This window comes from Thunnus thynnus, chromosome 13, assembly GCF_963924715.1.
Source record: "Thunnus thynnus chromosome 13, fThuThy2.1, whole genome shotgun sequence".
In the NCBI taxonomy this organism is placed as follows: domain Eukaryota; kingdom Metazoa; phylum Chordata; class Actinopteri; order Scombriformes; family Scombridae; genus Thunnus; species Thunnus thynnus.
Window position 1 is genome coordinate 25785480 of NC_089529.1, and position 26560 is coordinate 25812039.

Genomic DNA, 26560 nt, shown 5'->3' on the forward strand with positions numbered 1-26560 from the left:
TAAACAATGAAAAATGATTCATTCAATTAAATTCATGCTATAATTGACGCTTGCCCATTATGAATGGATGAGCTTCGTAGCTACTACCAGTGACAGTGTTTGCAGGTCTGATGGTGCTGACTGAAACTCTAATGTCTCCTGACAGCCCGTGATCAGATACAGAAACATTTTATAACTAACATTAATGTCTACGGCAGAAAATATTTAAGACTTTTGAAGTTTAATACCTTCTGAGGTGTAGGGAACTGAATTCAAAGCTTTATAAAACTTTTCAAGAGCTGCAGATATCTGCTGATTTTTTAATTCCCCAGCTGTAACTCATTCACTATACTGGCTTATTCAGTTATTAGTTTGTCCATGAGCACTTGAACAGAACTTGAACATGTGGTGAGGCAGTGGTTCCCACAGCCCATCAATTCCAAATGTGTTCTTTTGAATGAACTTTCAACTTGGGTCTTATGTAACACTATTAATTACATGAAAGTGGATACTCTAACAAATTTTTTTCATACAAAACACTTGTGGCTGTTTAGGCATGGTCTCTTTTTCCCCCCAGAAGGTTTGGTCAAGTTTGCATTCGTACTACTACAAACTGGAGAGGCAGAAGACAATTTATCCGTAACTTTTAGCGATCTACTTTGACATCCTTATGTCACAACTAACTAAGGTTAGTTGGAGGTGTGTCTTGTGCAATCAGCTTATAGTAGCTGGTAGTTCATCGTATTTATTGTGACAATAAATATACCAGAGTTTCTGCAGTGTTCACCAATTTCAATTTAAACCTTTTAATACCAAACAGAATGCAACTGAATACAAACTGATGGATGGGTTAACTAATTACATCAATTAATTTAGGTTTCAGTACCAAAATACTGTTGTTTATAGCAGAGTCTCCTGGTCATAATGTACAGTGCTTCTGCATCTTGCACATATGAACTGCATATGAAGACATGCTAAGTTGTGAAACTGATCTAAGCTACTCATCAATAATTTGAGTATATTTATTAACACTGATAATATAGTAAACACTGTATTCTGGAGTTGGGTTAATCTCTGATACTGTACATTTTACCATCATATAACCTGCCTAACTAGCATTATGGCAAATAAAACTCACCAAATCCTAAAGGTTGTCCTCCAATTCGAACCATTTTCCAAAGCTCACCAGAAGCGCTGGTGAAGAGGACATTGTTTGGAAACCTAGAAGAGAATAAAAAGAAATTGAAGGCATAAAGGTCAATACAGAAGACGACAATAAATAAACCTGTAATGCTGACTGCATCTTAACAGCTAAGGTTTGTTAGCAGTAGTATTGAAAAAAGGGGACCACACTAACTGTTGTTGATGTTTGCAGCTATCTGGTCTGCAAATTGTCTCCATGCTTTTAGATAGAAGGAGATAAAAGGCTAATATGGGTCGTGGTTAATAGGTGTATAACAACTAGGGCTGCAACTAATGATTTTTTTCATTATCAATTTATCTGTTGATTATTTTCTTGATTAGTTGTTTGGTCCTAAAAATGTCGATCAGTGTTTTCCAAAGCCCAAGGTCTTGTCTTTAGATGTCTTGTTTTGTCCCGACCAACATTCCCCAACCCAAAAATATTCAGTTTACTGTCAAAGAATAATAAAGAAACCAGAAAGTCTACACATTTAAGAAGCTGAAACCAGAGAATTTTGATATTTTTTGCTTTAAAAAAAAAAGAAAGAAAGAAAAGAAGACTCAAAACGATCATCAAAATAGTTGGCGATTAAGTTTCTGTGGATCGACTATTGGTTTAGCAACTAATTGTTGTAGCTCTAATAACAACTCCTGCAATCAAATACAAAAACATTTTAAAACTAACATTACTGTCTATGGCAGGCAGGAGAAAATATCTTCTGAGGCCTTTTTTTAAAAGGAAAAAGTGGATTCAAAGCTTTTTAAAACTTTTAAAACTAAAGATACCAGGTCTGAACAACACAAGTTCTTCACTATATTTATGACTCCATTCAGTTTCAGTTTGTACATGATCACTTGGCTAATGTGGGTTGTAGTTCAAAGCCTCTGCTTCTTTTTGTGTTGTGGTTGTCTGTGTTACCGTTTGATGCAGCGCCGTCATTAAAACCAACAGATAAAAAATAGAAATTTTTCCCTTTTGGGTACTAATTTGTCTCAAAGGAGAGTACAGGACATGTAATTAAAGAGCAGATATGTATGTGGTAGAAGAAGAAAAAAAAAAAACATCCAATTCAATTTCAGTAGGACTATAAATCCTAAACTTTCAAAATGATAAAAGTATCTTTTTTTTTTTTTTAACATAGTTTTCTTGGTTGATTTTGGGAGTTCAAATGTTTTGCCAAGTGCTGCTACTCTACTTCAAAGCACTTATTTGTCTTGCTCTAGTTAACAGTACTGTGCAGAACTGCAACAGAAGAAGCTAACTATTAACCAATGAGAAACTGGAACAAAACAGATGAACAGCAGCAGGTGAATGCTGTTGCTACTGTTCATCACACTGCACTGAATAAGAGAGCCTTTGTAAAGTAAGAGAGTAAAATGGGTGACCTATCTCTTTAAGGCAACATGTTAGGTCTTACATAAATGTTGAGACAAGGGTGGCCCACATGCTGCAGTAGCAAAATATGAACTGAATTATATAAATATATAAATAATGAAAGTTTGGTCCAATTATTTCTTTACCTCCATATGGCCTAAAGACATTAGTGACCCATATAAGGGCTACTTCGTTTATGAATGGACAATCCTGATATGATCAGGTACTGAAGTGGTGGTAACAGAGGAGCAACCACGTGGGACCTGCAGTTTCCCAACTGTCTTTATGGCATTTCTGCTTAATTAAAGAGTATACTGCAAGAAAGAGAAGAGCAGCAGAGAATAAATGAGTCAGACTGAAACCCACTGTGACTTAAGCACATTGTAGATACCCAACTGCTCTGCTATTGCTTAGCAACAAACTAATAACCCCCTCAAACAACAATCATAAATTTGTTCCCATTGCATGAACATAATGTCTCAGTGTTGTCTTGACTAAAAGGAAAACAACATCTTGAAAGAGTTTGGCTAATTACGCAGCGGTAATATGTTTTTGAGTTTTCTGTCTACTCCACCTTTGAGTTGTCTGTTCATCCATGACCAGAGAGATGTAGCCTTCGATCAGGGAGAAGGAGAAGAAGCGGATGTGGCTCGAGTCCTCGTTGGATGCTCCTGGCTCCTTTGGCCTGGAAAGGAAGGCTCAACACTCAATGTGCTGGGACTAGTGACACAGAAATCACATTTATTTTCTTTATCTCACACCTAGTTACCAAACCCACTTAAGTTTCATACATTTTCACTTGTGTCTTTGCAACAACAAAGAGGTGGGTGTCAAACCTGGCTGACAGTCATCAAGTAATGGTGGAAATTGTATCTATTTACGTGTATGTCATGACATTTAACATTTTATACAGAGGCTCTACTGGAAAATCTGCATGATTTACAGTTTAAAAAACTCCTTATTTATCTTATACTGGCCCTTTATGCAGCCCCTCCCTCCCCTCCGTCTGAAACAAGCTGTTTTAGCTCCTGTCCCTTCAAGACCCCCAAATGAGGTGTTAGGGCAGGCTGAAGCCCTGGCTTTTGACTTGAAGGCAGCATTTTATATACGTTCATCACATTGGACATCATAGCAGTATAAAACAATAACAGAAAATAAAAAAAAAGCATGACATTTCCCCTTTAACATGTTGTCTAGCTGCTTAGAAAATGCAGGTCAGGGGATGACAGAAGGATTCAACATGAACGTCTGTACCAGTGACAATCCTTCCAATACCAAAAATGTCAACATGTTCTTGGCACTAGAGGAAAAGTCAGGTCATCATCTAAGTCAGTAGGATTCATGCTCTGTGGAGTGTGACTGTCTGTACAAACTTTCATGGTAATCCATCTGATAGTTGTTGAAATATTTCAGTCTGGACCAAAGTGGTAGACTGTCTGACATCACACCACCAGATAATGTAATTACAAATACTGCTACACAACAACTGAAAAAAAAACATCAAAACTCAAAAACAAACAAAAAATACAATGAGATGTACAAGAATCGATAATGTAATCTTTTTAGTTATTATTCCTGTATTCCAGTTCATACGGGTATTGCATCCAACAAAAGATTAATACATTCTAAAAAGGCTTTTTTCAAATAAGATGAGGTGATTCTTACCCTCCAGAGTAAAACATGACATCCATGAGAAGGGTGGCTACGGAGGGTAGTGTGTCTGGGTCCAAGCTGGTCACGCAGAACATGTTGCTGGGACTAGATAATGGGTGAATGATGGGACGGGGAACTGAAAAACAAAAACAATGGAACACATGAGCGCTCAGAGGCAGCAATATCTCTCAATATAAAGCTATAAAGCAAGGAATCTCTGTCTGTCTGTCTGTCTGTATATGTGTTTGTGCTTCGCATATCTCGAGAACCGTTCATCCGATCTACTTCATACCTAGCAGGTGGATTGCCGGGGAATTAAAGAAGTGCAATGTCGATGTATGAAGTTGTTTGGATGAGTGGTTCTCGAGAAATATATAAAAATACATCATATACAGTGTTGATTTGCTTCTTCTTCTGCACAAGGAGTCAACGAGTGGAAATACGGACAGCGCCACTCTGCCATTGCAACCCACATTGTGGTCAGAGATGGGATTACATCCACAGTGATGAAAACTATCATAGAGAATGAACTGAGAAAGTTTAGATAGTTATGCTCTATTCCTGTTTCTCACGCGCAGGAACTTTGGATATATGTTCAAGACAGTGCAGGATGGACACTACAATTCATCCGATCCACTTCAGCTCAACTCAAAATTGTAGTCTCCAGATATTCTGCACGTGAGGCGTTTAGGGAGCATCGGTAAATTGGTAGCATCTACTGACAGGCACGTTTTGAATGGGCACTGCACTAGTAGTGATAATGAGCGTTCAATCTCATCACGTTTTTCCATTTGTTTGAACTTGTTTAGGACAATGTGTTAGCTTTAAATCTGAGCTTGAAATCTGCTGTCAAAAATGAAAGTTTGAGCTCTGCATACATGACGTGAATTGCCAAAAAAAATTAATTTAGCTCAAAGTTGTGAATACCTCTGCAGAATAAGGACATATTATTTCAAACACAGTAATTTGCAAACTAAATTACTATTTGAAATTTACACTTTACTAACCAGTCCTTTAAATGCCAATCCACTTTGACCTGAAGTACTTGAACCATAATTACAACAAAAGTCCTCAATAGATTTGCTTTCAGTTATTGTGTCAAAAAGACTATTTGGATTTGTTTTATAGCTTCTGTACCTGTGCAGTTCCATTGCATATTGAATATTTGTAAATTACATTCAGTAAAATTTCTCAGTAAGCTTCTTTGATGCTAAACAGATGTTGATGTAATGGTGGTGGGTTACATCAATATTGAAAACTACAGGTGTGTAGCATAAAATGAAAGCTGAGGTAATCATCCACCACTCCCATCTGTGTAGTTTGACCGATGTCTTTATGTTATCCATTAAAAAAAAAACCTTTCCAAAGCAGTTTTAATATGCAGCTTTACTATGATATATTTTGAAAACATTGACCGTTTGGGATCAACAAAAATACACATATAAAATGTTTGTTTACACCTACCAAGTTTTGGCTTTACAAAGCCATTGGTAACTCCCAGATTGTGAGCAGCAACGGTCTCTCCGTTGACCACCCGAAGCAAAGTGAATTCAGAAGACAGCGTGTGCATGACCATTGGCAGGTCTCGCTCTCTAACCTGAGGATGAAAACATGAAAGTTGAGGTTCAGCAAATGATGTGTGAATTGTGTGAATAAATGTGAATTAGTGGTGGTCTCCTATGTCTAGGAAAACAGGGACATAAGAAGGGAAATCAACGAAATAAGAACATTCATATAGTTATTTTGTGGTGAAATGCTGTAATTTACTTTTTGCTGTTCCCTCTCTTCATCTTCATTTTTTGCTGTTAATAACCTGCTACATTTCTCAAAATGGCTTATGATTATCTCCAAAGAAGGGGCTTAGACTGTTTATATTCTACCAGTCTACCAGCAAACTAAAGTGTTGTGTCCACAACACACCTTGTGGCTGTACTAGATTCTGGTCTAGAGAGTCTTGTGTAGGTGGAGAAAATGGCAAATGTATTTTTCATGTAAGACTGTTGAATGGTCCAAGACGAGAAACTGTTTACTGCAACATTCAGAGCTTTGACTTCAGACTCAGGTCTTTCTTTACCACAAGAATACACACAATACAACGTCTGCATCACTGGGGCTGCAGAATGTGGCAAATTATTCTTTTTTATAGAAACTTTAGCACAAAAGGCCAACTCAAAGTGCGTTACATAAGGCAAGGAAATGCCTTAGACCAACGTAGACGAATATACATCGCATAAAATAGAACAGAATGATTTACGGTAAAATAAAACACAAATAGACAATAAATCATAAAGAAATAAACATTTCAACGCAGCTGAAAAACTGTTATAAATTGTTCTGAATGTATAAAAGGAAATAAAAGTACACGCAGGGAGGCGCAAGAAAACACATCAATTTGAGGTGCATTTAAGATCATTCACATTTGAATTTTTTTTTTTTTTTTTTTTTTTTTAAACAATGACACAACATGATCATATCGTCACACTACGTTTTGCATCTTCTGGTCCTTGTATATCCACAGTAAGAGCCATGTACCTAAGCACATAGTGTTTGATATGTCATTTGTACATGTGGATTTTTAAAAAGGTCAACAAAGATATTAAGCTTGAGCTGGGGGGGACTATAAATATCTGCAGCACATTTCATGGAAATTAAGTTATTAGTTTTGTAAACATCCTGTCTTGGAGAAGAGTGTCGGTAAGAGAAGAATTTTTGGAATATGGATGCATGGGAGAGACTTTTCTTGCTTGTGGGGCAAAAAGAACATCAAACAGAAAATAAAACAACATAGAAAATGTGCCTTTCCATTTTTTTGAGTTATGTATGTTTATTTTAGGGTGAATTGTTCCTTGATGGTAATATGAAAATTGTATTTGAACAGCTTTGTATACTGAATATATTGCTATCAAATAACAATTAAATTCCACAGTAGAAAACATTTCTTTCATTTCAAGATTTACTGTTAATGCTTAAACATAATACGACCTATAAAGATTTTTTATGATATTGTCACGCAGGCAAGTATCTGACCGTCAAATATAAAGGAGCCGAGTATATTGATAGGAGAATAATTTGGACCTGAATCAATACACAAAGCCTTGGGTGTGTCTTCTTTGTTATCTCTGATACAAAATAATGATCTCTGCAGCTAGTGAAAGAAGTGTTTTTGGTAGTAATAGAGTGTTTTATTTATCCGGAGTGACAGCTATTGCTTCATTGAGTGTGTATGAGTGTGAGTCGAAGGTAAAGTTGCTCGAGAGAAGCTGGTATGTAGCTCTGAGCGGCTTGACTCAGTCAGGATACTTCCAGCTCTGTCTAAATGAGTGCATTCAACATTTGGGTCAGGCTTTACCACTTTATGTAACACAAAAGATCATAACGGTGAAAAGACACATCTTAAGCTGGTCTGTCTTTGAGATTCGGTAACGCGATCCGACACAGTGTGAGATGAGGACGGGGGGGGACACGGGTAGCGGGTGAACGCAGCAGGTCTTTTTCCTCTTTTTAGCTGATATACCAATAATTAGGATTGTAGGTCGGAGCAGCCGGTGTCAAGACAGGAAACAGGCTCATGTATGATACCTGGAATTCCAGCAAGAGGCTGAGCTGCTGATCCCCTTTATGTAACTATCAACAGATTATCAACATCGACACAGGTTTTTTGTTTTTTCTTTCTTTCATTTTCATAAACATGCCAGAGCTGTTCAGCAGGCCTTGTTTTTCCACCAAAGCAAGGCAATAAATAAGACTCCCTGTGGCCAGAGAGGCTTTGGTATGAGGGGATTTCTTCCTAAATCAAAGGAAGTGGGGCTGTGGAAGGTACACTATATCCAAGGTTATTGCTTTTTCATGTCAGGTGTTGTGGTACAGCAGAACTGTTTGTAATTGTATTTCATTGACATCTGTCTCACTTTTTAAAAAAAAAAAACAAATTTATTTTATTCTAAACTTTTATTAATGTTCCCTTTGATTCTCATAATTATGTCTGTGTTTTTGTTTGATTGTAATTCTCAGTCTCTCTGTAAAGCACTTTGGTCAACATTGCTCTATAAATAAACTGACTTGACTGTTTACCGTTCACTCTCCTAACGCCGTATCAGAGCTGCAGGAAGTGACTGCTAATGCAAATCGAACATTTCCTGCTGCTGCTATTTCACAAAAGAGGCATTCAGTTGGTGAAACGTGGGACGGCTTTTACTGTGAAGCAGTCACAGGAAATGCAAGTTATTTATAAACAAGAATGGGCAGCCACAGTGAGCTGTGGGATGAAGACCTGCAGTTGACTTCTACAACATCTCAAAACAACAACTTCTTTGTTTATGTATGAATCTTTGTAAGTATGTCTGGGAGATAAATATTTTGTGATGCAGCGACGCTGAGCCCAAGAAAACTTTCCCAAAGGAGACAATAAAATATATCTTATCGAATAACTGACTCCTTTTACTATGACCTGTTTGTTTGGCTGCACTGTAAACAGAAACACCACTTGCTCTTCTGATGTATTTCTAACAAATGCCAGAATTCTGCCACTTGAAATATTAAAACAGTACTTGCTGTTATCATGGTAACCACAAGTGTTTCTAAGTCAACCAGGACTGAAATCTTAAGGATTGTAACTTCAAATGTGTCTGCCTTCTTGTAGCCAAATATCTGCCTGCTGTGCATTACAATGCAGATTGAGAAATGCATTGTTCCAGAAATTTGACTTTGATACCAACACTAAGATTATTATCATCATGTGATGCTCTACACTGAATCTATCATTTTAGTACCACAACTCACCCACTGTGGGCTTCACTGGTGGCTGTTAAAATGTTATTATTTTGTCCATCATAGCGCAGCTTGAATTCATATCCTTTAAAATGGATTCCAACAGTTTTCAATGAAAATGCAGATGGGCAGTGTAGAAGCGGATACAACAGCAGTTTCAACAGACCTTTTGATACTTGGTACCACTGTGAAAATTTGTCATCATTTTCAATTAATCAATAAGTCTACAGAATGTCAGAAAATTGTGAAAAATGCCCATTAGTCCAAGTGATGATTTTAAAGAGGTACACAGTTTACTATCATGTATGACAGAGAAAAGCATAAAATCATCATATACGAGGAGCTGAAAGCAGCAAATATTTGTCATTTTTGATTTAAAAAAGCAACAATTATTGATATAAAAACCATAAATTTAGGGTGGACTTTTACTTACAATACTGAGGTTTCATATTCAACCCCTTGCACAAGTCTAGTTGAACATGAAGGACTGTTTAATGCTGTTTTCCATTGACTGTGGCCGACTGCTGTCAAGAGGCACACTCATTTTCACACTCATAACGATGATGGTGTTTCAGAATAATTAAAAAAAAAAGTGTACACAACCTCTTGAAATAACATTCCAGTACCACTTTGGTACTTATCCACACTCACCAGAATGAAGTCCGTCTGATAGGTTGACAGCATGAAAACAGAGATGTTGTGGTCGGCCAGCGGAGCAATGACTGATTTAGCGATTTTGGTGACTCCGATGGGTTGCGAACTGGAGGCGTTGCCGCCCCCCGACACCACGTTAAGGGCCAACCATGTGGCATCAGCAACACTGATGTGCTCTGACTCAGGCAGCTCTGGAAGAGACAAGAAAGCTGTGTCAAAAAACTCAACCCCCCCCTCTCCCCCCCAAAAAACACAAAGTAAGCAGCGAAAAAGGACTTGCTTTTATTAATGGTGGCAGTAATACACTATTGTATTAATATTGCACATTAATGATTTAAATGATACTTTTATATAGGGCTGTAGTCAACCAAAGAAAATCTTGGTCGACTAAAATCGCACATAATCTTCAACTAATCGATTATTCGCGGGGGGGTAGTGCACAGTACACTCGGCAGCCACACATTTCTCTGTTCTGTATTTCTCTGTTTTGTGTCTTCAGGTTATGCTAACCCATTGTTGCTAACTTTGGAGCTAATCCCCTTCACTTTTCCAGCATCGGGGGAAACAACAGACGTGACTTTTTAGCATTTATTAACCGACACACTGTAGTCTGTACTGTACATTTACTGCCTGACTGACAACTTACTACTAATCTTTTCCTCTGCTCCGCTCGCATCCACCGTCACTTCTCTGACCGTCGCTCTTTCCCGCTCGCTACCCAAATATACTCCTTAACGGGGCTACGCTACCAACGGTTTCCCAGGCAACGACAGAGGTTGACTCACGTACCGGAACAGCGCTGCGCAGAGACTCCCAAACGCTATATCCATTCATTCGGATATCAAATATTATTATTATTTTTTTTTTTTGGCCTGGCGGGGGTTCTCGTTGTGTCATTATGGAGAAACACCGATTCAGTAAACGTTCAGTACGTTCAGTAAACGTTCAATAAACGTTGAGTACAGTTAGACCCAGCAGTCTCCATTAGGTTGGGCGAGTTCAAAGCTGTGAAAACAACGGGGGTGTATTCAAAACACCCCCGTTGTTTTCACAGGTAATTTGTTAGTCTGCCCCCCCCCCCGCCGCAGGAAATAATGGTTTACTCCTGGAAAGCTGTTGATGTAGCACTTTTCTCCTCATGAAAATAACACGGAGATTATTCGACCAATGAGAATTTAGTCGGACGGGAGCATATGACCAACTAATCGACCAGTCGACCAGCAGACTACAGCCCTACTTTTATACTAGTTGTTCTAAACGTCCAATGTTCTCTAGCTCTTTCCTGGGAAAAATGGTAAATGGTAATGACACATTTTCCAACACCAGTTTGGATTGAATAGAAGAGAAACAGGTGGTAAGAGTGAGCAATGAGCATGACTAATGTTGTTCCTTGTATTTTTTTTTTTTTTTAATGCAGCACCAGTTCCTGTTTTTCATCTTTTAAACAGATGCTCTTTGTTTTTACAAAAATATGAATACTATTGCTAATGCCTTTTTATTACCTGGGATTATGAGAAATAGAATATTATTCACAGCCTCCACCCTTCTATGTTAGAGCCAGTGATAGAACAGCAACCACAGACTGTATTAGACAAACTTTTCCACCTGTCCTATTAAATTCCAGTCTAGACTATGGTGCTTGCCCCTGTTTGATTATACATTCTGGATCAATGTGTCCTAAGTTTCTCAGGATTTAAAAGTCAGTCAAAGAGACAATAACAGCTGAGTTACACCTGGCCTTCATTAATAATGCTGGAATAAGAAAGGATAGCTCTAACACAGAAAGTCATGGTTCAACAATAAGGCTTGCCCGATTGCCCAGGGCAAGTAAAATGCCTGATGTGGCATTTTACTTGCCCGAGTTTCAATCATTTTTTTCGATCATCGTCATATAATAAATTATGCTCTCGCCTTCCGGCATGCAGCATAGCCCACTCCCCTTGCAGGCATCGGAGAATATTGGCATGCACAGTTGGCCAAAGAATTGAGTAAGCTTGTAGTGTGATGCGTGACACAAACATCCCTCAGAATTATGTGAGCACTTTCAAGAATGAGAAACATTAAAGAGGGAAATCAGGAAGCTTGGAGTGAAGGAATGAGTCAAAAAAATGTATTTGCCATCAGGTTAGGGAGTCATTATTTGAAAGAAATTGGGCTGATCAAAAGAATTTAGTGTTCAGTGAAATATATGGGATGAATCATGTCATTTTCAATTTGCAAGAATGTTTGTTGCTTTGCATCCATGACACTCTGTGTCCTTGTTCGGTTTCATTTACTTAAATAAAGATTGAATATGACAGTTAACTTTAGTCTGTGTTGTTAGGTCTATTTGATAACCGCTAATAAATAAAAAATTTGTATAGGGGCAAGAAAAAATTACTTCAGGGAAGTAGATTTCTGACCCACGTGCCTGACCGGGCAAGCAAAAAAAAAAAAAGTCTTATTTATTGTCGAACTCTGAAATATACAATAACTTTGTCCTAAATCCAGATTACACACTAATTCTAAGCAGGTTTGAGTATGTAGTGAGTTTGCAGTTTGTTCATACTGGATGTTACATACCCCCCCCCCCCCCCCCCTGCTGGATGGGATTTGTATAGCCTTATTACTGACCCTTTGTTTGTGCTCTCTCTCCCAGGTGGCCTTAAGTGAATGATTGAGGGGAGGGCCTATAAAGAGAGAAGGAAGGTGGCTTCCCAGCCTGATCAGCAGCAGCAGCTTGGTCTTTGCGTTTGTTCTGTTATGTTGCAGTTGCCTTTGTTAGTTTCTTGGTTTGGGTTGGTGAGTCCGGTAGTCTTTTTTTCGCGGCTTTATTTCTGTGAGGTTTAGTTATGTGGATTTAGGTTAGAGAGGAGAGCCCAGATGCTGCGGCCCTTTGTGGGCTGGTCTGGGTGTCTCCTCTTCTTTTTGACCGGCTCACCAGCTTCTGTTATTTGGTTGTTGTTTTTTGTTAATAAATTTGTTTAATTATTGTGGTAAATCCTGACTCTCAATTATGTTGGGGCATTCTGTGGGCGAGCTGGTTTAGAGGGCCATAACACTGGAAAAGTGACAAAATAAAGTATATTGAAAACAGATGGTACGCATATTAAAAAGGAAGGACTGCAACTCACTATGACTTTCATTGACAATTAATCAATAACTTGCTTTGTCTATAAAATGTCAGAAAACAATGATGTGATTGTTTCTAAGAGCCCAAGTGATGTCTTCAAATGTCATGATTTGTCCAACCAGCAGTGAAAAACCCCAAAATATTCAGTGTAGTATCACATGAGACAAAGACAAGCATTAAATCCTTACATTTGAGTAACTAAAATCAGCGATTGCTTGGTATTTTGCAGATCCGATGTACTCTATTCTCCACCAACTCAATGCACAAAGGAAACAGAGAAGCTACTTGCATTTAGGAAAAATGAAAAAGTAATAGTGGATGGTGGTGAAACAGCTCCATGAACACCTCAGAAAACAAAAAATAACAACACATTTTTCTGTATTTTTGTTTAACTACTGGTGCCATTTTGCACATATTACATCTTTTCCTGCTAGTACAAAACAATGTAGCATGTTGATTTCTTGCATACTAATTGCAAAAAACCCAGTACACTATAAAGATTAGTATATTGTTGATAGTGGATACAATTGGTGTAGTATGATATTGGGGCAGTGTAAGTAATTATGTAACTTTTAAAGAACAAGAAGAAGAAATAGCACACATTTCCTCTTTTCAATAATGTATCTGACATTGCTTGCTTGAGTTTCATATCTTAGTTCAGCACAGAGCCAGTCACCAGTAGAAAATACCTGCTCCACTTATGCACCAGATAGCCCGTCGTCTCCAGGGTAACAAAGGAGAGTCACCCTGGAAAAGGGTGTGTAATGACATGGATTCACTCACTCAGCCAACCACAAAACACGGCGAGTGGCAGCTTGGCCGCACATCCATAATGTCAAAGTGTGCTCAAACAGTGGCAGCTGAAGCTACGTGGTACTGCAGAGAATCAGAGATCTTTTTTTTTTTTTTTGTCCCCCTCTATGGTTGCCAGAGTGACTTTAAAGATCCACAAAATGAGGCCCACCTTTAAAGCCTTCCTCGTCAACGATAATAGTGTAGTCCTCCGGAGTCTCTGTCAAACTGAAAAACTTGCATCTGAATGAGAGAGACAGAAACAGAGAGGACAGATCAAACAGTGAAAACAGTGACTTTATAATAAAAACTAGAAAAGCTTCACACCGGACAAAGCTTGACTATGTAACTCATGTGTCAGGTCAGTATGACAGTTGCTGTCTCCTTTAGCTCGACTGCTCCCTGAAGCATTCATAATACACATCAAACAGAATTAAGGAGACAGTTTCATAAGAAAAGATGCAACAATAAGATGCACAGGGACTAACATGAGACCACAGCTGAGCCTGTAAATGTCTTCTTCATCATTTTATATTGAATATGAGGCTCATAACCAAGTCATCAATAAAGCACGGTGCTGTTCTGCTTCCAATAAAAAGCTCCCCGACAGCAAAACCTTGCAGTGAGAGTAATCTCACTGATCGATGTTGTTAAATACATAGGCCTGGGCACCATGATTTAAACTCTATATTAAGATTAATGATCGGATTTTACTTGATAATCATAAATGTCACTGTTTCATTGACATCAGTGTACACATTTCCTTTCTCATGTTGGATCACTTCTGATATATTCATCTTGTTTAATTTAGAGCCACAACGATTGGTGAGTCGTTCACCAGAAAACAAAATAATTGATTCATTGTTTTTTTTGTTTTTTTTTAATCATAGATAGATAGTCATTATGAATACATTTAGATTGGTTAGAGATTCATAATGTCAGCCAGTTTATAAATTGATTTATTGCCTATAAACAAAACATACTTGCATTCTTAGCAGTTGTTAATATAAGAAAGTACAGAGTTAAAGGGGACGTATCAGGCACATTTCCAGGTCTATATTTTTATTCTGGGGCTCTACTCTCTGTATGATTTATAGTTCAACAAACTCAAAACAACTTATTTATCTTATACTGGCTCTTTAAGCAGCCCCTCAGTTCAGCCTCTGTCTGAAACAGGCCGTTTTAGCTCCTGTCTCTTTAAGGCCCTCCTCCCAATAAGCCCACTCTGCTCTGATTGGTTAGCTTCCAGAAGCTGCATCTGACTCTGGAGGCTACGTAGACAGTAGTAGTGGGATTTCACTTCTTTTTCTCGTTCTTTACTCAAAATAGACTTCTCAAATACAATGGACAGCATGAACAACCCCCTCATAGAACAACCTTAACAACAAAGACTACGGAACAGCAGCCGTTTGTGGGCATGTGCAAACAATCTGATGTCACTGCGAGGAGGAAGTAGACGTAACATTACAAATGGAGCGTTCAGAGCGGGATGAAGTGCTGGCTTTTGACTTGAAGGGGGCATTTTTACATATGTTCACCTCAAGTTTTGGAACTTTGACCATGTTTAACATAGACATCCAACATCATAACAGTATCTAAATGACAGAAAATCACAAAAAGCACGTTATTCTCCTTTAACTTGCAACAAGCTGACTGATTAACTTGTAAATATAATGCCATTGCAAGTTATCGGTTGAGAAAAATTGTAAATGGAAAAAAAAAAGCCAGTGCTGAGCCCATAGAGGTTAACACACTCTGCATGTCTGAGGTTAATATTTAATACTCTGAAAAGGTCAGCACAGTTACCAGTTTCTTTTATAATGACAATGTGTTTCATATTATGAATAGAGCCTGGTATAAGTATTGAAAGCTGATCTGGTAAGATTCATATATTGTTTAATTAATCTGTGATCAGAAATGTGGCTAATTTTAGACTGTATTTTATTTAGTTTAAGTTCTTATTGTGTTGTTTAGACAATATTTAATATTTGCAAACTTTAAATTGCTTTGTGAAATAAAGAAAAGGGTTTTATATAAAAAAAAAAACATGTTTACATACATCAATGCAACATATTGGAAAAAAGTATTAATTTGGTATCGGTACCAAAACTCAACTGGCAGCAATGTTGAAAATTTTCAAATGATACCCACAAATGCTTCTTCTTTTAAATGAATCTCTTTTTCTAAAACACATACATTATGTTTAGTTAGATTTAACCACTTCTGGTACAACAAAAGTTTGTGTTGATAATTTCGCCCGAAATCCAAAAGTCAAAATTCAATTCAACGAACCACAAATGTTCCAAGAAGTCGAGGAATATTCTATCGAATCAGCTTGAAACCATGTCCAGCAGCCATTCTGAAGCCATGCCTTGGAAAAACACCACGCACAACACTTCTGTGATAATCACATTCTCTACAGGCCAGCGAATGAATGCTTGCACTTCATATTTGTCTGAAAGGTGTGAAGGACAGCAGGGGGAAAAACAGAGAAGACTCTTGACAACTCTCTCCATGGCAGGAACAGCGTTTTCTCTCAGGATTAAATAAGCTGCTGAGTGTCACTTTGACTTGCAGCATGTTTTTTTGAGCCAGGACATTAGTTTGATGAGCACCGGAGGTTTTATCTAGTGACTGGCTTGGATGATTGACTGATTGATTAATTTAATTTGACAGCTTCATTTTAAAAACACCAGCTCTGCTATGGCATTGAGCATATATATATATATATATATATATAAATAAAAGGAAAAGTCAGGATAACACAGTAAAGCCAAAGGTTGATAATACTCCTCTAATTATGATTGTGTCATTAAGAGCTTGACTTAATGACTCAATTTATTCTCTGACAGCGTTTCATGCAAATCAGCAATGAAACAGTAAATCACTGCAGACACACTATTATTACCTTTCAATAAGGGGGGGGGGGGGGGGGGGTTACTCAACACAGCCTGCGTTACTCACATTCTGTGTACATGCAAGGAACTTCACAAGGAGTCTTTAATTTAGTTTATATTGTAAAGCGCTGCATTGTAACACCACTCAACACCATTTATGACTAAACACAGAAACTGTAAATAAACGTCTTTAGAGAACATTGACATTAACGGAAATGAAGTTGATTTATTACGTACATAATCACAGAGTAATCCAAACAGTCCTGCACCCGTTCATTCAGCTTCTTGAGTTGTTGATGTAAGTTAACGAGCTGAATTTATCTCATAAGGGTTGTCAGGAGGACTTAAGATATCTTCATATGTTCAGTCAGACTATTAGGCGTATTTACTCTTTGATCTAATCTCTTTGATCAGATGTTTCCTCATCTGAATTCGGAAACGCTTCTATCTTAAAATGATATTTTATCAAGGCAAAGCTCTTCATTTAAAGCTGCATTAATTAATTTTGTGGCCACTTGGGGGCGGAGGAACAAGCTGAAACCATAATACTGGCATATAATCGCCTCCTGTTGTTGTTGTTGTTGTGGCAGACATGTTACCAATCAGTTGCTTATTTACACATCCAGCAGACATGGAGTGACATTCACTAGGAGTCGTGTTTCTGTCCACCTGATTGAAAATTCACTCTCCTTTTAGCTCTGCTTTGCTGGTCACCGACTCCTGAGGAAAATATCTGTTCCTGGAACTGCTACAAGCTTCATTATGTTCACCAGCTAGTCACCAACCGTGTCCGTCTGTCATTCGGTACTGGGCAGGTAGTGTGCAGAGCTTTGGTACAATTTTTGGGGAGCATTTTTACCTTTACACATGAGAAGAGAGAGGTGGGCATGACATAAAGCAAAGGTGTCAAGTGTCCCAGTAAGTCTTGACGGTGTGACAGTGAGCCAGTACACGGTAGTGGTTTCATTACTACGACACATTTCACAATATCACTTGATCCATTGCTTCTTGATGCACTGAGCATTTTTGAATATTTTGTTAAAAACAAAAAATGGGTTAAAACATGTTGATATTCTCTTAACTATGGTATATTTTTAAAAAAAGTATCTTTACCAGCATATCAGTATTGTATTGGTATTGAAACATCTGTACAGTATTGTACAATCACCTACATTTATTTGAAGATAGATTTCCAGCTTCCAGATTTCCAACTATTGGACATACATTACATTTGGCTCAGTTGGCTGAACTGTGAGCTATTTTAATGTAATCACAGCATCTTGGTTTTAATCCTGTTGATCCATTGGTATATCTAGTTTTCCAGCTTTGTTCACAATTTCCTTCATCCATAAAAAAAATAATGTGAGATAACTGTTATGAATGCATGCAAAAATAAACAAGAAAGACAAAGAGATTTGAGATTAAACCCCCAGAAGAAACGGACTGAATTAAAACTTTAGATTTAGCAGATCAGCTGCAAAGCATGTACTGTATACACAATGTGCTCAGTGGACAAAGGAGGCACAATGCAACAGCATGATAAAAGGAGAAAAGTGTGCTGTTGAAGAGGCTTATCAACGGGAGGGGTGCCAAACTTGTTGCTTCTACAACATGAAGGCAGAGAACGGGTGTGGTGAGAAAAATCAGCTAGAAGGAACAATAGGGGAGGCTGAAAAGAAGAAACAAGCTGCAAAACCTCATCTGACGGACACACGTTCTGCAGCTGAATGGTATGAACTTCTGTAATCATTAATAGATAGCTGCTGTGACCACCTGAACACCCAGCTTCAAACAAGGTGCGCCACCGAAGAATATTCCTAAACCACTAAATCTAGTTGTCCAACTAACCCTGGAGAGATATGATGGTAAAAGAGCTTTTATTCAAGGAGCCTCTGATTCACCCATTGAATCACCAACCCTGTGATTAACGAACGACCTCCTCTCTACCTGCTGCGCCACAGCCGGTGGAGCTGCCTGTTAATATCGATTTGTTCAGACATCACGTCATTTGGTCAGACGAGAACAAAGCCACCCAAACACCAAAAAACCAAACACGGACACCTTAAAAAAAAAAAGGAAGGTTCAGTCCAAATACAAGACGACTGTGATGTGACGTTCATTAGGAATTAGAAAAATAATTCAACTAAACCACAGACATGGGGTGTAGGACATAGATGTTGACATGTGATAGCTAGTGTTTCCTCACACTATGATAAAAATGAAGCGAGGGCAAACTGCAGCCTGGCCTGAACATCGGAGGAAGGGAGATTACAACAAAAAGAGCAGACAGGTCCAACATGTGAAGCCACAGTCACAGAGACTATAAGTCAGCGGTTGAATTGCTTCTTAATTAGTTGTTTATTTGTGAATGTTTCTACTGTGCTGAAGACGGCTAAAGAAGATGGACTGAGTGCATAATCACACCCACAGACTGGACACAAATAGGCTAATGTAACAAACACTGATGCCTGTATATGGATACAGTCTAAGACCAGTTCTTTGAATGCGTCATTTCAAGTGGATGAAAATTAGACGTCTCCTGTGAAAAAATCTGTATCTTTTAGTAAAAACAATCATTGTAGGGTTTGATGAACTATACTGTAGATTTCCTCAACCATTACAGTCTTGGTTTCATTACATTTTTCAGGCCATCTTTGGCAGTCATTGCCAAAAAATTCACAAGTGACATCTGAGTTCAGTCATAATGAGCCTGTAACAGCTGATGAAGGCGTTTCCTTTATGAAGAGGTTTTTGCCTTTTTTTTTTTTTAAAGAAGCTGCTAATGATTGACAATGTCAAAGCCACAGTCATGCAGCGTCAAACAAGTTGATTTAAATGGTAAAACCACACTTCTCATATGTTGACTTCCTCACTGACATCTACACAGTGAGCTCTGCCTCTGCGGTTTCAGACACTAGAAATGTGGTTTCAACAAATATCAAATTAATGAAAAAAGGAAGACATTGATACTGTCTATTAGAGTCTGTCTGAACTATCAACTGATATTAGTTTATCACAGATATAGCTATCGGTATCGACAACTATGTGGGCCTTATAAATAGCAAGAAAAATGAAAAGAAGATGCTTTTGTTTGTTTGATATCATTTAGAAACAGGTCCTCCATTACATAGTTTGTCCTCAACTATATAATGTCTTACTCAGTACATAGCTTGGTCACCATTCTTTAATAACCAAATTTAATGGATTCTTATACAAACTTGCTATAATTGTTATGTGAAAAGAATAAGACCACAGTTAGTTTGGTCTATAAAATATCATGGTTTCCCAAAGTCCAAGGTGACATCCTGAAATGTCTTCTTTTGTCCAGATCAACATTCAATAATCCAAAAGATATTTAGTTTATTATTCTAGAAAACTAAATAAACCAGAAAATATTCACATTTGAGAAGCTGGAATCTGAGAATTTGGACATTTTTTTTCTCTAAAGACCCAAAATGATAAATTGATTGTGAGATAGTGGTGTAACAGAACCTAGTTGATCCGTGATCTGAACAGATCGCCCCCCCCCCAATGGTTCGTCATGCATGTGAACCGCGGATCAACTGCAAAATTTAATGTCTCATTGGAGACAAAGTAAACAAAATGCTGTAAGTACAAGTCACGGACAGACAGTGTGTCGCTAACAGGGATTCTGAAGAGCAACGACCAAACCAGCATCTAACTGGTCTAAAGTGACATCTGCAGGTATGTTTACATGCTGTTTAGCTATCTAGCTGCTAGCTGACGTTAGCGGCTCACTTTGCCCCAGTGAATGTTTGTTCGGTGGCTCGTTCAACAAGCTAAGCTGCAGGACAAGACGTGTGTTCATGTTTGTAAGTTAAGTTTTGATGATGTGGACACAAGCTGTTGTTTCATTTACTGCCATGTTTAAAGGAAGAAGGTATCAGGCCTCATATTACACTTTAATTTAACAAATGAGTATTGAATATTCCATATATTTGAAGATTTTATTTAAACATCGGACATCTTTAATGTTGTTTTCATGTAAGACGATGAGCAAATTATGAAAATAGTTGGTGATTCATTTCTTGTCGATCGACTAATCAATTAATCAACTAACCGCTGCAGCTCTAGAAAAGAAGATCTGCTGTGCAGTATATTGAGATATATTATGTGGCTAACCTCCTCTGCTAAATTATTACCCAAGGCTTAAACCGTGCAACTTGCTTCAAAAAGTGGACAATATTCAGAGCATTTTGTTTACAGTCAAGGGCAGATACAAGCATGCAGAGTGATATTACAGACCAATATAACAACATGTAGCTCTGTGGTTTCTCTTACTGGTCTTGTGCAATAGCCATGGCAGCTGTGGCTGTCTTTTCTTACACCAGCAAAACAAATCGGTTCACGCTTCAAAAGAAAGTGGGCAAAGCTGGAAAATCACAGAATCCGTGTTATTAAGTTAAAGCAATCCTGCCAATAAGAAATGATGAAAAGCTACTTCAGAAAGAAACAAGATGGTGTTTGAAAAGAACAAAAAGATGACTTCAGTTGTATTGTGCACACATTGGAAACACTGATTTCAAATAATTGCAATACCCAATGTGTCTGTATGATGAAACATGGGAGGCATATTCAGTCATGAGTAGCTGGAAGTGATGAATCAAGTGAATTAATTACTTTGCAGCTTTTTTGGATTTTTTATAGATAATCGACTGTTTTTCAAGCAAAGACGTCAAACATTCCCTGGTTCCAACTTCTCCAATGTGATGATTTTTGGACATTTGATGACTACACCTTAGAGTTTAGGAAATTATGATGTACATTTTTCACTACTTTTTAACATTTTATAAACTATAAAATGATTACTGAATACTGAAAATAACTAGGGATGCAACTAACGATTATTTTCATTATCAATTACTCTGCAGATTTTTTTTCCATTAATCAGTTAACGGCTGGTCTATAAATCATCAGAAAACACTCAAAAAGTCCCATCACAATATGCTGGAGCACAAGGTGACATCATCAAATGTCTTTTTATCCGACCAACAGTCCAAAGCCCAAAAACATTTAATTTACTATAAATTAGACCAAGAAAAGCAGCAAATTCTCACATTTGAAAACCAAGAACCATCAAATGTTTGGCATTTTTGCATGAAAAATTACTTTAAGGATTAACATATTATCAAAATAGTTGCTGATTAATTGTCTTTCGACTGACTAACGCTGCAACTAATGATTATTTTCATTATTGATTAATCAGACCATTATTTTCTTGATTAACCGTTTTGTCTATAAAATTAAATAAAAATGGCCATTATGATTTCTAAGAGCCCAAGTTGACGTCTTCGTATGTCTCGTTTTGCCTGATCAACAGTCCAAAATTCAAAGATATTCAGTTTACTATCATGTATGACGTTAAAAAGCTTCATATCCTCTTATTCGTGAAGCTTAAACCAGCAAATGTTTCCTTAAAAGATGACTTAAATTAATTTCTGTTGATAGACTAATCCATTAAATCGACTAATCATTGCAGCTCTAGAAATAATAGTTAGCTGCAGCCTTGTTTAAGTGGGTATTTTTGATGACATGAGGTAACCAGTAATCTGAAGGGAGTGTCTTTTATCAGTAACTTCTCCTCAGCACAGAGGGAGAGTTGATTACCAGCTCACTGCCACACTTGTACTGACTTTGCCTGCCAGTGTGTCAGTTAAGTGAACTAATTTGCTTAATTTTAATAGACTGGTGGTAATAAAACTGCACAACAGAGCAGTGACATGTGTAAAGGCCTGCAGTCAACACATCGACTCCACTGCTGCTGCAGCTATTTCAATTTAAAGGGGACATATTAGGCTTGTTATGTTTATGTTATTTATATACGGTTATGATGTCGGATATCTATGTTAAGCATAGGGCTGGGCGATATAGGAGAAACATTTATCACGATTAGTCAAGGGATGCTGTTTCTGTCGTTGTGTCACATGTCGATGGTGCAACCGAACAACACCCCTGTTAAATGATTGGCTGTTTGCGTGTCACTCGTAGCACGCTCTGTTATCAAGGGGTATGGGAGGGAGGGAGCATGCTTGGGGTTTATTTGTGCAACTGAACTTTGTGTATTTATCAGTTTTCTTACCGTTACTGATTAAGTGACTATCGCCGGTACATATCGCTATCGTTTTATCACCCAGACCTCGCTGAATATGGTCAAAGCTACAAAATTTGAGTTGACTGCAACTAACAATTATAATGTTACAGTCTATATAATGTTACAGAATGGTGAAAAATGTTCATCACTGTTTTCCAAAGTCTTCAAATGTCTTGTTTTGTCCTGACCAACAGTCCACAACTCAAAGATATTCAGTTTACTATCAAAGAAACCAGAAAATATTCATATTTGAGATCAGAGATTTTTTTTTCCTTAAAGAATGACTCCAAACAATTAACCAATTATCAAAATAGTTGGCAATTAATGTAATAGTTGGCAAGCAATCAATTTGCCGTAGAGTAGTAGCAATACTCTAGTAGAAATGCTACCTGCTAGTCAAAAGCCAGGGATTCAGTTTGCTCTGAACGCTTCGTTTGCAACATCTATTTATACCTCGTTGCCCATGAATGTCCGTCTGTTCAGTAGCCTTGGTTGCTAAGACTGTTGCTAAGGTTTTCAACATGTTGTTTGTGTTGTCCATTCTCATATCACATTGGATTTTGGCTTGTTTTTGGCTATTTGATAAGTTGACATTTCAAGTAAAGAACAAGAAAAAGTAGTGAAATCCTACTACTGTAGTTTGTCTCATGGTTTGTTTACGTAGCCTGCACAGGTGGCGGATATCTGCCGAGGGGCAGCTTCCTGAGGCCGGCCAATCAGAACAGAGTGGGCTCATCGAGAGGGGGGCCTTAGAGAGACAGGGGCTAAAACAGCCTGTTTCAGACAGAGGCTGAACTGAGGGGCTGTGTAAAGAGCCACTATAAGATAAATAAGGAGGTTTTTTTTAAACTGTAAATCATGCAAAGTTATTCCAGTAGAGCCCAAGAATATAAATACAGACCTGGAAACATGCATGTTATGTTCTCTTTAAATACATTGGCAATGCAACCAAAACCATAAGGAGGGGGGGTTAGAGAGGTAGGAGCTTAAACAACTGGTTTCAGACAGAAGCTGAGCTGAAGGGCTTTGTAAAAGGCCTGCATGAGATAAAAAAGGTTTGATTTTAAGCTATAAATCATGCAAAGATATTCCAGTAGAGCCCCAGATTAAAAAATATAGACCTGAAAATGTGCACGATGTGTCCCCTTTAAGTTTCCACGGGCTGATTGGCTGTCAGTAAACATGCACTTCATGGGACAGGATATACTGTAAAGGTCTCTTTCAGTGCGTTCAAGTTGGGTTAAAAACATGTTATAAATTCCCCAGGCTGCACACACACACATACACACATATATATAGCCTACTGTACAGACAAACACACCCCCCGGCTGGCGTCGACCCAGCTACAGATGGCACAAAGCTACAAAATGACACTACAGAACAAGGATAGGCCTGGAAACTGGTGGCATGAGACCAAACACACAGTCGACTGCTCTCAGAATAACACACAAAGCTGCAGTTTGAGGCATTAACACAACTACAGGAACTAGCTAAGGCAGGAATTACACCGCTACCTTTTCAACACAGGCAGCACTAGTTTTGCTATGCACAGCTCTGTGTGACAAACATAAATGACACTGTACATTTTTTTGTATTTATCACGTCTGGGAAGTTACGTACCTTGTTTTAGAGGCCAAGAAGGCGAGTTTTATTAATCCGTGAGTGCAAATCTGGATCCCCTCTTTCTCTATACTCGCCACTTTCAAGCTGTGCTCTAAAATATGAAGCTCCATCTTTTACGTCTTCTCATTTGAGGAACGACTAAAAATGAAAAAAAAAAAAAAAAAAAAAAAAAAAGCGAAAAGAAAAAAAACTAAAGTACTTTCAGATGAGATGCATAAATAAATAAATACTCTCTCTCTCACACACACACACACTCACACACAGGGGCGACAGGCTCAGGCGTATTAAATAGAGAAAGAAAGAGGGAGGCAGGGAGGAATAAAGAAAGCAGAGGGGTGAAAAACGGAGCTGCTGTCAAAGCTGCAACGGAAACGCGCACACTTCCGGGGTCAGCTTCTCAGAATAAAAGTCTCCAAGGACAGGAGTTAGAAAATCACACAGCTTTCTGTTCCTGTAAGTGTTATTTCCTAATTGCTCATACCTAAAAAGTATAAAAAGATAATCATTCCCTTCAAACTTTTTTTTTTGATATTTTGGAAATGTACCTACAGACGGGTGACAAATTAAAGGAAAAACCAACATAAAGTGTCTTAGTAAGGTGTCGGGCCACCACGGGCCACCAGAACAGCTTCATTGCGCCTTCGCATTGATTCTACAAGTCTGTGAACTCTACCGGAGGGATGAACACCATTCTTCCAAAAGATATTCCCTCATTTGGTGTTTTAATGATGGTGGTGGAGAGCGCTGTCTAAAACGTCGGCCCAAAATCTCCTATATGTGTTCAACTGGGTTGAGATCTGGTGACTGTGAAGGTCATAGCGTATGATTCACATCATTTACATATTCATCAAACCATTCAGTGACCCCTTGTGCCCCATGGATGGGGTTATTGTCATCCAGGAAGAGGATAGGATAAAGGTGATCAATCAGAACAGCTTTGTATTGATTCGCAGTGACCCTTCTCGCTAAGGGGACAAGTGGACTGAAACCATGTCAGCAAAATGCCCCCCACAGCATAACAGAGCCACCGGATCCCCTCACTGTAGTTGCTCTTCTGTTTTTCCTTACATATTGTACTAATGCACAAGCACCATGGTCAGCAAATGTTATGTTATTGATGTCTTTCTCATAGATCTAAATGCAGATGTCACTTTAGTCACTGTTCATATTGAAACACCAGCCATGACTGAAGCTCCTGCCATCCGTGCCCCAACAATGAACCCTCTTTCATTTGGATCTTTTCCTCTTGCCGTCTTCAGAATCAACTGGGTCTGCTCAGTATTTTTATACATGCCACATGATTGAATGTTAATTTCTTAATTGTACCATGCAGTGCATCTGTGTGGAAGCATCTGCGTTCGTTATGAGGAATTTCCTTGAAAGAAATGCTCAATTTAAATAAAACTCGAAAATATCATCAAACAGCTATCTTAACAAATCAAACATGAATAATCCAAACAATTAAAAAAATAGAGTGGGTTGGGGAGTAGAATTCATGGTAGTATCTCTAAAATCATGAAAAATATGCCCCTCTTATGTTGAACATTCAGATCACAGAAAAGAGTGCTTTTATTTTGTAGAGAAAGCGCGAAGGCGGAAGTGGCTTGCCCTCCTGCTTCCCGTAACTTGTGAGACCTGTTAAATATGAGAGCAGCAGACCACTGGTCCCCGTGTTGCTCTCCGCCTGGAATAGTTAGCAGCTGGTCGGACTGAAACAAACAACTTGCCATTCAAACGAAGGGGGCGGGTCTGCAGTGCAGCGGAGCATCATGGGAAATGTTGTTCTATAGGGTGTTTGTCCACAGAAGCTGCTCAGTGCAGTGTTAGGCCTACAAATTTGTTTTTTTTTAAATGAAACAAGGACTATGAGGTGGTGTTCACATCGGCTATTACGAAATAGTTGAACTGTACTGTTATCAAACCGGACTTCACATTTCACATCCCTCCTTTGATCCCTGCACTTGTCACTTTCATATATTTCTGGACTTTACATTGTGCATTGCATTCAACCTCCACTGTAACATAATTTAATTATTCATTGCACATGTCACATTTAATTTTTACTCTTGAAACATTCATACACTTCATTTCTTTGTTCATGACACAGTCCATAGTTCCTTTGTGAAGTCAATATTTAATTCCAAGTTTTATTTCCCATTTTAAAACTATAATTATTCCATTCTGTAAATAGCCTCTGTAAAAGAAATAATAATGATTTAATTGTGTTATTACTCTGTTTATTTTATTATCATTATTACTTTGCTCTTGTTCTATTTTTATTTTTCTGTGTTGCGTTTCTGGGAGCTAAATGCCAAGACAGACTGATTCTTTGTATGATTGCATACTTGGCTAATAAACAGTTTCTGATTCTGATCCACATCAGAAGATGAAGTGGATGAAGGAAAAGATATTTT

The 26560-nt window shown here is 38.1% G+C and overlaps 1 protein-coding gene across 1 annotated transcript in view; it reads right to left on the reverse strand.

The window, feature by feature from the left end:
• Positions 1–24517, reverse strand: part of castor2 (cytosolic arginine sensor for mTORC1 subunit 2) — a 28383-nt gene extending 3866 nt beyond the window's left edge. The window contains exons 1-7 of the mRNA XM_067608822.1: positions 24144–24517; positions 13687–13757; positions 9608–9801; positions 5654–5786; positions 4202–4325; positions 3111–3221; positions 1118–1200 (exon numbers count right to left, since the gene is read on the reverse strand). Of these exons, the coding sequence (XP_067464923.1) occupies positions 1118–1200; positions 3111–3221; positions 4202–4325; positions 5654–5786; positions 9608–9801; positions 13687–13757; positions 24144–24256 (829 nt within the window). The 5' untranslated portion in view covers positions 24257–24517. The remainder of the gene's footprint in view (positions 1–1117; positions 1201–3110; positions 3222–4201; positions 4326–5653; positions 5787–9607; positions 9802–13686; positions 13758–24143) is intronic.
• Between the last annotated feature and the right edge of the window lie 2043 nt (positions 24518–26560).